Source organism: Pelobates fuscus, chromosome 4 (genome assembly GCF_036172605.1).
Source record: "Pelobates fuscus isolate aPelFus1 chromosome 4, aPelFus1.pri, whole genome shotgun sequence".
In the NCBI taxonomy this organism is placed as follows: domain Eukaryota; kingdom Metazoa; phylum Chordata; class Amphibia; order Anura; family Pelobatidae; genus Pelobates; species Pelobates fuscus.
In genome coordinates, this window is record NC_086320.1 from 391,039,571 (window position 1) to 391,055,328 (window position 15,758).

Consider the following 15,758-nt stretch of genomic DNA (forward strand, 5'->3'; position numbering starts at 1 on the left):
CGCAGAGTATTAGAGAGACACTGTAATATTATTTATAGATAGCGGATAGCGCAGAGTATTAGAGAGACACTGTAATACTATTTATTGACAGCGGATAGCGCAGAGTATTAGAGAGACACTGATACTATTTATTGATAGCGCAGAGTATTAGAGAGACACTGTAATACTATTCATTGATAGCGGATAGTGCAGAGTATTAGAGAGACACTGTAATACTATTTATTGATAGTGGATAGTGCAGAGTATTAGAGAGACACTGTAATATTATTTATTGATGGCGGATAGCGCAGAGTATTAGAGAGACACTAATACTATTTATTGATAGCGCAGAGTATTAGAGAGACACTGTAATACTATTTATTGATAGTGGATTGCGCAGTGTCTATCTAATACGCTGCACTATCCACTATCAATAAATAGTATTACAGTGTCTATCTAATACTCTGCACTATCCACTATCAATAAATAGTATTACAGTGTCTCTCTAATACTCTGTACTATCCGCTATCAATAAATAGTATTAAAGTGTGTCTCTAATACTCTGTGCTATCCACTATCGATAAATAGTATTACAGCGTCTCTCTAATACTCTGTGCTATCAATAAATAGTATTAGTGTCGCTCTAATACTCTGCGCTATCCGCTATCAATAAATAGTATTAGTGTCGCTCTAATACTCTGAGCTATCCGCTATCAATAAATAGTATTACAGTGTCTCTCTAATACTCTGCGCTATCCGCTATCATTAAATAGTATTACAGAGTCTCTCTAATACTCTGCGCAATCTACTATCAATAAATAGTATTACAGTATAGCAGATAGCATGCAGTATTATTTACTGATAGCAGATATCATGCAGTATTATTTACTGATGGCATGCAGTATTATTTACTGATAGCGTGCAATATTATTTACTGATAGCGTGCAGTATTATTTACTGATAGCGGATAGCATGCAGTATTATTTACTGATAGCGGATAGCATGCAGTATTATTTGCTGATAGCATGCAGTATTATTTATTGATAGCATGCAGTATTATTTACTGATAGCGGATAGCTTGCAGTATTATTTACTGATAGCGTGCAGTATTATTTACTGATAGCGTGCAGTATTATTTACTGATAGCGTGCAGTATTATTTACGGATAGCTTGCAGTATTATTTACGGATAGCATGCAGTATTATTTTCTGATAGCATGCAGTATTATTTTCTGATAGCATGCAGTATTATTTACTGATAGCAGGCAGTATTATTTACTGATAGCAGGCAGTATTATTTACTGATAGCATGCAGTATTATTTACTGATAGCAGGCAGTATTATTTACTGATAGCGGGCAGTATTATTTACTGATAGCATGCAGTATTTACTGATAGCATGCAGTATTATTTACTGATAGCATGCAGTATTATTTACTGATAGCATGCAGTATTATTTACTGATAGCATGCAGTATTATTTACTGATAGCAGGCAGTATTATTTACTGATAGCAGGCAGTATTATTTACTGATAGCAGGCAGTATTATTTACTGATAGCAGGCAGTATTATTTACTGATAGCAGGCAGTATTTACTGATAGCATGCACTATTAATTACTGATAGCATGCACTATTATTTACTGATAGCAAGCACTATTATTTACTGATAGCATGCAGTATTATTTACTGATAGCATGCAGTATTATTTACTGATAGCAGGCAGTATTATTTACTGATAGCAGGCAGTATTATTTACTGATAGCGTGCAGTATTATTTACTGATAGCGGATAGCGTGCAGTATTATTTACTGATAGCGGATAGCGTGCAGTATTATTTACTGATAGCGGATAGCAGGCAGTATTATTTACTGATAGCATGCAGTATTATTTACTGATAGCATGCAGTATTATTTACTGATAGCATGCAGTATTATTTACTGATAGCATGCAGTATTATTTACTGATAGCATGCATTATTATTTACTGATAGCGGATAGCGTGCAGTATTATTTACTGATAGCAGGCAGTATTATTTACTGATAGCAGGCAGTATTATTTACTGATAGCATGCAGTATTATTTACTGATAGCATGCAGTATTATTTACTGATAGCATGCAGTATTATTTACTGATAGCATGCAGTATTATTTACTGATAGCAGGCAGTATTATTTACTGATAGCAGGCAGTATTATTTACTGATAGCAGGCAGTATTATTTACTGATAGCAGGCAGTATTATTTACTGATAGCAGGCAGTATTATTTACTGATAGCAGGCAGTATTATTTACTGATAGCAGGCAGTATTATTTACTGATAGCAGGCAGTATTATTTACTGATAGCAGGCAGTATTATTTACTGATAGCAGGCAGTATTATTTACTGATAGCGGATAGCGTGCAGTATTATTTACTGATAGCATGCAGTATTATTTACTGATAGCATGCAGTATTATTTACTGATAGCATGCAGTATTATTTACTGATAGCAGGCAGTATTATTTACTGATAGCAGGCAGTATTATTTACTGATAGCAGGCAGTATTATTTACTGATAGCAGGCAGTATTATTTACTGATAGCAGGCAGTATTATTTACTGATAGCAGGCAGTATTATTTACTGATAGCAGGCAGTATTATTTACTGATAGCAGGCAGTATTATTTACTGATAGCATGCTGTATTATTTACTGATAGCAGGCAGTATTATTTACTGATAGCGGATAGCGTGCAGTATTATTTACTGATAGCATGCAGTATTATTTACTGATAGCATGCAGTATTATTTACTGATAGCAGGCAGTATTATTTACTGATAGCAGGCAGTATTATTTACTGATAGCAGGCAGTATTATTTACTGATAGCAGGCAGTATTATTTACTGATAGCAGGCAGTATTATTTACTGATAGCAGGCAGTATTTACTGATAGCATGCACTATTAATTACTGATAGCATGCACTATTATTTACTGATAGCAAGCACTATTATTTACTGATAGCATGCAGTATTATTTACTGATAGCATGCGGTATTATTTACTGATAGCAGGCAGTATTATTTACTGATAGCAGGCAGTATTATTTACTGATAGCAGGCAGTATTATTTACTGATAGCGTGCAGTATTATTTACTGATAGCGGATAGCGTGCAGTATTATTTACTGATAGCGGATAGCGTGCAGTATTATTTACTGATAGCGGGCAGTATTATTTACTGATAGCATGCAGTATTTACTGATAGCATGCAGTATTTACTGATAGCATGCACTATTATTTACTGATAGCATGCAGTATTATTTACTGATAGCAGGCAGTATTATTTACTGATAGCAGGCAGTATTATTTACTGATAGCAGGCAGTATTATTTACTGATAGCAGGCAGTATTATTTACTGATAGCAGGCAGTATTATTTACTGATAGCGGGCAGTATTATTTACTGATAGCGGGCAGTATTATTTACTGATAGCGGGCAGTATTATTTACTGATAGCGGGCAGTATTATTTACTGATAGCATGCAGTATTATTTACTGATAGCATGCAGTATTATTTACTGATAGCATGCAGTATTATTTACTGATAGCATGCAGTATTATTTACTGATAGCAGGCAGTATTATTTACTGATAGCAGGCAGTATTATTTACTGATAGCAGGCAGTATTATTTACTGATAGCAGGCAGTATTATTTACTGATAGCATGCAGTATTATTTACTGATAGCGGGCAGTATTATTTACTGATAGCGGGCAGTATTATTTACTGATAGCATGCAGTATTATTTACTGATAGCAGGCAGTATTATTTACTGATAGCAGGCAGTATTATTTACTGATAGCAGGCAGTATTATTTACTGATAGCGGGCAGTATTATTTACTGATAGCATGCAGTATTTACTGATAGCATGCACTATTATTTACTGATAGCATGCAGTATTATTTACTGATAGCAGGCAGTATTATTTACTGATAGCAGCCAGTATTATTTACTGATAGCAGGCAGTATTATTTACTGATAGCAGGCAGTATTATTTACTGATAGCGGATAGCGTGCAGTATTATTTACTGATAGCAGGCAGTATTATTTACTGATAGCATGCAGTATTATTTACTGATAGCATGCAGTATTATTTACTGATAGCATGCAGTATTATTTACTGATAGCGGATAGCAGGCAGTATTATTTACTGATAACGGATAGCAGGCAGTATTATTTACTGATAGCAGGCAGTATTATTTACTGATAGCATGCAGTATTATTTACTGATAGCATGCAGTATTATTTACTGATAGCATGCAGTATTATTTACTGATAGCATGCAGTATTATTTACTGATAGCAGGCAGTATTATTTACTGATAGCATGCAGTATTATTTACTGATAGCAGGCAGTATTATTTACTGATAGCATGCAGTATTATTTACTGATAGCAGGCAGTATTATTTACTGATAGCATGCAGTATTATTTACTGATAGCAGGCAGTATTATTTACTGATAGCGTGCAGTATTATTTACTGATAGCATGCAGTATTATTTACTGATAGCGGATAGCGTGCAGTATTATTTACTGATAGCAGGCAGTATTATTTACTGATAGCATGCAGTATTATTTACTGATAGCAGGCAGTATTATTTACTGATAGCAGGCAGTATTATTTACTGATAGCGTGCAGTATTATTTACTGATAGCAGGCAGTATTATTTACTGATAGCGTGCAGTATTATTTACTGATAGCGGATAGCATGCAGTATTATTTACTGATAGCAGGCAGTATTATTTACTGATAGCGTGCAGTATTATTTACTGATAGCGGATAGCATGCAGTATTATTTACTGATAGCGTGCAGTATTATTTACTGATAGCAGGCAGTATTATTTACTGATAGCATGCAGTATTATTTACTGATAGCATGCAGTATTATTTACTGATAGCAGGCAGTATTATTTACTGATAGCAGGCAGTATTTACTGATAGCAGGCAGTATTTACTGATAGCTGGCAGTATTATTTACTGATAGCAGGCAGTATTATCTACTGATAGCATGCAGTATTATTTACTGATAGCGTGCAGTATTATTTACTGATAGCAGGCAGTATTATTTACTGATAGCAGGCAGTATTATTTACTGATAGCAGGCAGTATTATTTACTGATAGCAGGCAGTATTATTTACTGATAGCGTGCAGTATTATTTACTGATAGCAGGCAGTATTATTTACTGATAGCGTGCAGTATTATTTACTGATAGCGGATAGCATGCAGTATTATTTACTGATAGCGTGCAGTATTATTTACTGATAGCAGGCAGTATTATTTACTGATAGCATGCAGTATTATTTACTGATAGCAATCAGTATTATTTACTGATAGCAATCAGTATTATTTACTGATAGCATGCAGTATTATTTACTGATAGCAGGCAGTATTATTTACTGATAGCGTGCAGTATTATTTACTGATAGCGGATAGCAATCAGTATTATTTACTGATAGCATGCAGTATTATTTACTGATAGCAGGCAGTATTATTTACTGATAGCGTGCAGTATTATTTACTGATAGCAGGCAGTATTATTTACTGATAGCATGCAGTATTATTTACTGATAGCATGCAGTATTATTTACTGATAGCATGTAGTATTATTTACTGATAGCATGCAGTATTATTTACTGATAGCATGCAGTATTATTTACTGATAGCAGGCAGTATTATTTACTGATAGCAGGCAGTATTATTTACTGATAGCATGCAGTATTATTTACTGATAGCATGCAGTATTATTTACTGATAGCAGGCAGTATTATTTACTGATAGCAGGCAGTATTATTTACTGATAGCAGGCAGTATTATTTACTGATAGCAGGCAGTATTATTTACTGATAGCGTGCAGTATTATTTACTGATAGCATGCAGTATTATTTACTGATGGCATGCAGTATTATTTACTGATAGCAGGCAGTATTATTTACTGATAGCAGGCAGTATTATTTACTGATAGCGGGCAGTATTATTTACTGATAGCAGGCAGTATTATTTACTGATAGCAGGCAGTATTATTTACTGATAGCGTGCAGTATTATTTACTGATAGCAGGCAGTATTATTTACTGATGGCATGCAGTATTATTTACTGATAGCAGGCAGTATTATTTACTGATAGCATGCAGTATTATTTACTGATAGCATGCAGTATTATTTACTGATAGCATGCAGTATTATTTACTGATAGCATGCAGTATTATTTACTGATAGCATGCAGTATTATTTACTGATAGCATGCAGTATTATTTACTGATAGCATGCAGTATTATTTACTGATAGCATGCAGTATTATTTACTGATAGCAGGCAGTATTATTTACTGATAGCAGGCAGTATTATTTACTGATAGCAGGCAGTATTATTTACTGATAGCATGCAGTATTATTTACTGATAGCAGGCAGTATTATTTACTGATAGCAGGCAGTATTATTTACTGATAGCATGCAGTATTATTTACTGATAGCAGGCAGTATTATTTACTGATAGCAGGCAGTATTATTTACTGATAGCAGGCAGTATTATTTACTGATAGCAGGCAGTATTATTTACTGATAGCGTGCAGTATTATTTACTGATAGCATGCAGTATTATTTACTGATGGCATGCAGTATTATTTACTGATAGCAGGCAGTATTATTTACTGATAGCAGGCAGTATTATTTACTGATAGCGGGCAGTATTATTTACTGATAGCAGGCAGTATTATTTACTGATAGCAGGCAGTATTATTTACTGATAGCGTGCAGTATTATTTACTGATAGCAGGCAGTATTATTTACTGATGGCATGCAGTATTATTTACTGATAGCAGGCAGTATTATTTACTGATAGCATGCAGTATTATTTACTGATAGCATGCAGTATTATTTACTGATAGCATGCAGTATTATTTACTGATAGCATGCAGTATTATTTACTGATAGCATGCAGTATTATTTACTGATAGCATGCAGTATTATTTACTGATAGCATGCAGTATTATTTACTGATAGCATGCAGTATTATTTACTGATAGCAGGCAGTATTATTTACTGATAGCAGGCAGTATTATTTACTGATAGCAGGCAGTATTATTTACTGATAGCAGGCAGTATTATTTACTGATAGCAGGCAGTATTATTTACTGATAGCAGGCAGTATTATTTACTGATAGCAGGCAGTATTATTTACTGATAGCAGGCAGTATTATTTACTGATAGCAGGCAGTATTATTTACTGATAGCATGCAGTATTATTTACTGATAGCAGGCAGTATTATTTACTGATAGCAGGCAGTATTATTTACTGATAGCAGGCAGTATTATTTACTGATAGCATGCAGTATTATTTACTGATAGCATGCAGTATTATTTACTGATAGCAGGCAGTATTATTTACTGATAGCGTGCAGTATTATTTACTGATAGCATGCAGTATTATTTACTGATAGCATGCAGTATTATTTACTGATAGCAGGCAGTATTATTTACTGATAGCGGGCAGTATTATTTACTGATAGCAGGCAGTATTATTTACTGATAGCAGGCAGTATTATTTACTGATAGCAGGCAGTATTATTTACTGATAGCATGCAGTATTATTTACTGATAGCAGGCAGTATTATTTACTGATAGCATGCAGTATTATTTACTGATAGCATGCAGTATTATTTACTGATAGCAGGCAGTATTATTTACTGATAGCAGGCAGTATTATTTACTGATAGCGGGCAGTATTATTTACTGATAGCATGCAGTATTATTTACTGATAGCAGGCAGTATTATTTACTGATAGCAGGCAGTATTATTTACTGATAGCATGCAGTATTATTTACTGATAGCAGGCAGTATTATTTACTGATAGCGTGCAGTATTATTTACTGATAGCAGGCAGTATTATTTACTGATAGCAGGCAGCATTATTTACTGATAGCATGCAGTATTATTTACTGATAGCAGGCAGTATTATTTACTGATAGCATGCAGTATTATTTACTGATAGCAGGCAGTATTATTTACTGATAGCAGGCAGTATTATTTACTGATAGCGTGCAGTATTATTTACTGATAGCATGCAGTATTTACTGATAGCAGGCAGTATTATTTACTGATAGCAGGCAGTATTATTTACTGATAGCATGCAGTATTATTTACTGATAGCAGGCAGTATTATTTACTGATAGCATGCAGTATTATTTACTGATAGCAGGCAGTATTATTTACTGATAGCAGGCAGTATTATTTACTGATAGCGTGCAGTATTATTTACTGATAGCATGCAGTATTTACTGATAGCAGGCAGTATTATTTACTGATAGCAGGCAGTATTATTTACTGATAGCAGGCAGTATTATTTACTGATAGCATGCAGTATTATTTACTGATAGCAGGCAGTATTATTTACTGATAGCAGGCAGTATTATTTACTGATAGCATGCAGTATTATTTACTGATAGCAGGCAGTATTATTTACTGATAGCGTGCAGTATTATTTACTGATAGCGGATAGCATGCAGTATTATTTACTGATAGAAGATAGCATGCAGTATTATTTACTGATAGCGGATAGCGTGCAGTATTATTTACTGATAGCAGGCAGTATTATTTACTGATAGCATGCAGTATTATTTACTGATAGCATGCAGTATTATTTACTGATAGCATGCAGTATTATTTACTGATAGCATGCAGTATTATTTACTGATAGCATGCAGTATTATTTACTGATAGCAGGCAGTATTATTTACTGATAGCAGGCAGTATTATTTACTGATAGCAGGCAGTATTATTTACTGGTAGCAGGCAGTATTATTTACTGATAGCAGGCAGTATTATTTACTGATAGCAGGCAGTATTATTTACTGATAGCATGCAGTATTATTTACTGATAGCATGCAGTATTATTTACTGATAGCATGCAGTATTATTTACTGATAGTGTGCAGTATTATTTACTGATAGCATGCAGTATTATTTACTGATAGCCTGCAGTATTATTTACGGATAGCATGCAGTATTATTTACGGATAGCATGCGGTATTATTTACGGATAGCATGCAGTATTATTTACTGTTAGCAGATAGCACACAGTATTATTTACTGATAGCAGGCAGTATTATTTACTGATAGCAGGCAGTATTATTTACTGATAGCAGGCAGTATTATTTACTGATAGCATGCAGTATTATTTACTGATAGCAGGCAGTATTATTTACTGATAGCGGGCAGTATTATTTACTGATAGCATGCAGTATTTACTGATAGCATGCAGTATTTACTGATAGCATGCACTATTATTTACTGATAGCATGCAGTATTATTTACTGATAGCAGGCAGTATTATTTACTGATAGCAGGCAGTATTATTTACTGATAGCAGGCAGTATTATTTACTGATAGCAGGCAGTATTATTTACTGATAGCAGGCAGTATTATTTACTGATAGCGGGCAGTATTATTTACTGATAGCGGGCAGTATTATTTACTGATAGCGGGCAGTATTATTTACTGATAGCGGGCAGTATTATTTACTGATAGCATGCAGTATTATTTACTGATAGCATGCAGTATTATTTACTGATAGCATGCAGTATTATTTACTGATAGCATGCAGTATTATTTACTGATAGCAGGCAGTATTATTTACTGATAGCAGGCAGTATTATTTACTGATAGCAGGCAGTATTATTTACTGATAGCAGGCAGTATTATTTACTGATAGCATGCAGTATTATTTACTGATAGCGGGCAGTATTATTTACTGATAGCGGGCAGTATTATTTACTGATAGCATGCAGTATTATTTACTGATAGCAGGCAGTATTATTTACTGATAGCAGGCAGTATTATTTACTGATAGCAGGCAGTATTATTTACTGATAGCGGGCAGTATTATTTACTGATAGCATGCAGTATTTACTGATAGCATGCACTATTATTTACTGATAGCATGCAGTATTATTTACTGATAGCAGGCAGTATTATTTACTGATAGCAGCCAGTATTATTTACTGATAGCAGGCAGTATTATTTACTGATAGCAGGCAGTATTATTTACTGATAGCAGGCAGTATTATTTACTGATAGCATGCAGTATTATTTACTGATAGCGGGCAGTATTATTTACTGATAGCGGGCAGTATTATTTACTGATAGCATGCAGTATTATTTACTGATAGCAGGCAGTATTATTTACTGATAGCAGGCAGTATTATTTACTGATAGCAGGCAGTATTATTTACTGATAGCGGGCAGTATTATTTACTGATAGCATGCAGTATTTACTGATAGCGTGCAGTATTATTTACTGATAGCAGGCAGTATTATTTACTGATAGCAGGCAGTATTATTTACTGATAGCGTGCAGTATTATTTACTGATAGCGGATAGCATGCAGTATTATTTACTGATAGAAGATAGCATGCAGTATTATTTACTGATAGCGTGCAGTATTATTTACTGATAGCGGATAGCATGCAGTATTATTTACTGATAGAAGATAGCATGCAGTATTATTTACTGATAGCGGATAGCGTGCCGTATTATTTATTGACATATATATCTGATCCATTTTGTGGTTATTCTGATATTTTCTGTCAGATGTTGCATTTGTAAGAGAGCTTTATGAAAATCTTATTGTGTTTTTTTTTTTTTTTCCTTCAGGGAATTGTGGGAAATCTGTCCAGCGGGAAGTCTGCGCTAGTCCATCGCTATTTAACAGGAACATATGTACAGGAGGAATCTCCTGAAGGTAATTTTAATAAGTGTATATCTATAGACTTGGTGTATACCTTTGCATTACTGTTGTTACATGGCGCATGTCTGTAGTGATTGTGTGTGTGCAGCTAGCGTTATGATATATTTGTGCCTGCTCCATTGATAACAAATTAGAAATAATCAATATTTGCCTTAAATAGAACCTTCTAACTGCACATTTCCATTCAGTTCTCAAAATTGCTTAACCCCTTAAGGACCGGACTGTTTTTGCGATGTTGTACATTTTCGACCAGGTCTTTTTTTACACTTTTGTGGTGTCTGTGTTAAGCTGTAATTTTCCGCTCTCTCGTTTACTGTTCCCATACAAATTATATATTGTTTTTTTCACGACAAAAAGGGCTTTCTTTACATACCATTATTTATAAAATCTCATGTAATTTAATTAAAATAAAATAAAAAAAATATGATAAATTGAAAAAAATACATGTTTTTTGACTTTTGCTTGAAAAATCATTTACTCATCTACAAAAGCGAATGAAAAAAACTGCTAAATAGATTCAAAATTTTGTCCTGAGTTTAAAAATACCCAGTGTTTACATGCTTTTTTGCTTTTTTTTGCAAGTTATAGGGCAATAAGTACAAGTGGGATATAGCGGTTTCAAAACATACAATTTTTAAATTTATCAATAGTGACATTGTAACACCGTTATCTGTCATAAATCTCTGAAAAACACCCCACATGTACATATTTTTTTTAAAGTAGACAACCCAGGGTATTCAATATGGGGTATGTCCAGTGTTTTTTGGTATCCACTTAGTCACAAACACTGGCCAAAGTTAGCGTTCATATTTGTTTGTGTGTGAAAAAAGTAAAAAACTAAATTGAACGCTAATTTTGGCTAGTGTTTGTGACTAAGTGGCTACTAAAAAAGACTGGACATACCCCATTTGCAATACCTTGGGTTGTCTTCTTTTGCAAATGGTATGCCATCATGGGAGTAATTCTCATTCCTGGGCTACCATACGCTCTCAAAGGCAACGTAACCAACCTGGCCATTTTCAATGTAAAAATATGTGACCCATATATTTGACCCTGTAACTTTCAAAAATGCTATAAAACCTGTACATGGGGGGTACTGTGATACTCGGGAGACTTTTCTGAACACAAATATTAGTGTTTCAAAACAGGAAAGCGTATCACAACAATTATATCATCAGTAGAAGTGCTGTTTGGGTGTAAAAAATGCAAAAAAAGTCACTTTCACTGACAATATCATGGCTGTGATATGTTTTAATGTTTTGAATCATTAATATTTGTGTTCAGCAAAGTCTCCTGAGTAAAACAGTACCCTCCATGTACAGGTTTTAGGGTGTCATAGAAAGTTACAGGGTAAAATACAGTGCTAGCACATTAAATTCTCTGTACTTTCGGCCTGGGTTGGCAGGCAGGTCCCTCAAATTGCAATCAATAAAATTACTTAATTATGTAAAAATATTATATAAATACGCATGTAGAATTTAAATATATATACATATTTATATATTTGAAGTCTACGTGTATATTTATATAATTATTTATGTAATTTTGTATATGGACATATGTATATTTTGTATTATTATTATTTATTTATATATACATAGATATATATACAATTTTGTTCTAAGTGTATTTTGATATAAATATATATATATATTAATATCAAAATACAATTAGAATAAAATTTCATATAGATATATAATTATTTTTTAATTTTTATTATTATTTTTACATTTTTGTAATTTAATTTAAATTACTTATTATTTGTATTTTATAATAATATATATATATATATACAATATATATAGTTATTATATATATTATATATATATATATATATACGTGTGTATTTTTATATTAATATATGTACATATTAATATAAAAATACACTTGGCATGACATTATATATATGATATATAGACATATATTATATAGATATAATATGCCTATATGTCATATATATATATATTTTTAAATTAACATTAACTTTAATTTTTTTTTTTATTTTACACTAGCAGGGAGACTGCCTGTCAGCACAGACAGTCCCCCTGCAGGCAGAGACTAGGACACCTATTGTGACCATGTGGTCGCCCTGTTGGGCGATCACATGGCCACAGGGGTCCTAATCCGCCATGGGGATACTGTCTGGGCTGCAGGCAGTCTCCCCACACCGGGACCAACGCCGATCGCCGCCGGGGGAACGACGGCGATCGGGTAAGTACATAAGACCGCTGTGACGGTTCAGGACCGTCAGCGGTCGGCAACGGTAAAATGCCGATGACGGTCCTGAACCGTCACCGGTCCTTAAGGGGTTAAGCTGCTAAATGGAATGGGACATTTTAATCTGAAATAAAATGCTTGTAATATTGTCACAAGAATTGACATCTTACAAATGAGGGTTACTGGTGCAATTGGCAAATGTAAAAATAATCATAAATAGCAATATGTATTTCAATGGCAAGACTTACAATACGAAGTGGAGCTCCATTTGGAAAGGACTATCTTACCTCCTTACAGTGTGCGATACAATAGCGATGTTAAAACAGGAGCATATAAAATATAGAAAAGAGAGAACAACAAATAGTGCAGATGGTAGCAATCCTTGGTAAATGTGAATAATGGGGTGTAAACACACTCACATGTAATGGAGCCACAAAATAAAGCCTATGTATTGTGCCTTCTATCTGGAGACGTGTCCCTCAGAAAAAACACAGGAATACCACAATAGGTCTGACAAAGTATTATAGCTACTATGGATAGAATAAAAAAATGGCCACTCACCTTTTTTAGAGCCTATTGGTTATGCACCTTGTGTCAATTAGTGGTGTGTCACTTCCCCAGCTGTATACCTAGATCCTTGTTATACGAAATTGCTGGCGACCGTGCTACAGATATTACATTTATTGTAACATCAAAAAGGTAAATGTACATCAAATATAGACCAGCCTGTGCAAAATCTGCCAAAATGCATTTCTCTGTGAAACATTCTTCCGTTAGCAGTGTTACCAGTGAGTGACAAGTCTCCAGATAGAAGAGAGGGTGGGGTGCTACCTAAAAAGGCACAAGTTTGCAAGTTTGCATTAAAGGAGCCTATACTTACTGGCTCCATTCCATGTGAGAGTGTTTACACCCAATTATTTACAATTACCAAGCGTGACGGAGCTCCTGTACTCCAACAGAGTACCTCCGTCCAGTCTGCTTCCTAGCCCAGACCCAGAAACAAGTTGCCGAGGCTTGGCTGAGGTCCCTCTGGAGCTTTTCCACCCGACCAGGCTGCAGTTTACCTTCCAGGCAGGTATCGTCCCCTCTGCTTATTCCTCTGCAGCTTTCCAACCAGGCAGGTATCGTCCCCTCTGCCTATTCCTCTGCCGCTCTCCTTCCAGGCAGGTATCATCCTCCCTGCCTATTCCTCTGTAGCTCTCCATCCTGTCAGGTATCGTCCCCTCAGCCTATTCCTCTGCAGCTTTCCTTCCAGGCAGGTATCGTCCCCTCTGCCTATTCCTCTGCCGCTCTCCTTCCAGGCAGGTATTGTCCCCTCTGCCTATTCCTCTGCAGCTCTCCTTCCAGGCAGGAATTGTTCCCTCTGCCTATTCCTCTGCAGCTCTCCTTCCAGGCAGGTATCGTCCCCTCAGCCTATTCCTCTGCAGCTTTCCTTCCAGGCAAGTATCGTCCCCTCTGCCTATTCCTCTGCAGCCTTCATTCCAGGCAGGTATCGTCCACTCTGTCTATTCCTCTGCAGCTCTCCTTCCAGGCAGGTATTGTCCCCGCAGCCTATTCTTCTGCAGCTCTCCTTCCAGGCAGGTATCGTCCCATCTGCCTATTCCTCTGCAGCCTTCCTTCCAGGCAGGTATTGTCCCCGCAGCCTATTCCTCTGCAGCTCTCCTTCCAGGCAGGTATCGTCCCCTCTGCCTATTCCTCTCCAGCTTTCCTTCCAGACAGGTATTGTCCCCTCTGCCTATTCCTCTGCAGCTCTCCTTCCAGGCAGGTTTCGTCCCCTCTGCCTATTCCTCTGCAGCTCTCCTTCCAGGCAGGTATCGTCCCCTCTGCCTAGTCCTCTGCAGCTCTCCTTCCAGGCAGGTATCGTCCCCTCTGCCTATTCCTCTGCAGCTCTCCTTCAAGGCAGGTATCGCCCCCTCTGCCTATTCCGCTGCAGCTCTCCTTCCAGGCAGGTATTGTCCCCTCAGCCTATTCCTCTGCAGCTCTCCTTCCAGGCAGGTATTGTCCCCTCTGCCTATTCCTCTGCAGCTTTCCTTCCAGGCAGGTATCGTCCCCTCTTCCTATTCCTCTGCAGCTTTCCTTCCAGGCAGGTATCGTCCCCTCTTCCTATTCCTCTGCAGCTTTCCTTCCAGGCAGGTATTGTCCCCTCTGCGTATTCCTCTGCAGCTCTCCTTCCAGGCAGGTTTCGTCCCCTCTGCGTATTCCTCTGCAGCTCTCCTTCCAGGCAGGTATCGTCCCCTCTGCCTATTTGTCTGCAGCCCTTCTTCCAGGCAGGTATTGTGCCCTCTGCCTATTCCTCTGCAGCTTTCCATCCAGGCAGGTATTGTGCCCTCTGCCTATTCCTCTGCAGCTTTCCTTCCAGTCAGGTATCGTCCCCTCTGCCTATTCCTCTGCAGCTCTCCTTCAAGGCAGGTATCGCCCCCTCTGCCTATTCCTCTGCAGCTCTCCTTCCAGGCAGGAATTGTTCCCTCTGCCTATTCCGCTGCAGCTCTCCTTCCAGGCAGGTATTGTCCCCTCAGCCTATTCCTCTGCAGCTCTCCTTCCAGGCAGGTATTGTCCCCTCTTCCTATTCCTCTGCAGCTTTCCTTCCAGGCAGGTATCGTCCCCTCTTCCTATTCCTCTGCAGCTTTCCTTCCAGGCAGGTATTGTCCCCTCTGCGTATTCCTCTGCAGCTCTCCTTCCAGGCAGGTTTCGTCCCCTCTGCGTATTCCTCTGCAGCTCTCCTTCCAGGCAGGTATCGTCCCCTCTGCCTAGTCCTCTGCAGCTCTCCTTCCAGGCAGGTATCGTCCCCTC

General features: G+C 36.6%; 1 protein-coding gene across 4 annotated transcripts in view; it reads left to right on the forward strand.

Annotated features, from left to right (window-relative positions):
* The window catches only part of AGAP3 (ArfGAP with GTPase domain, ankyrin repeat and PH domain 3), a 255,558-nt gene that overhangs the window by 88,829 nt on the left and 150,971 nt on the right, over nt 1-15,758 (forward strand). For all 4 annotated transcript variants that reach the window (XM_063452953.1, XM_063452952.1, XM_063452950.1 and 1 more), the window contains exon 3: nt 10,658-10,745. In XM_063452953.1, the coding sequence (XP_063309023.1) occupies nt 10,658-10,745 (88 nt within the window). The remainder of the gene's footprint in view (nt 1-10,657; nt 10,746-15,758) is intronic.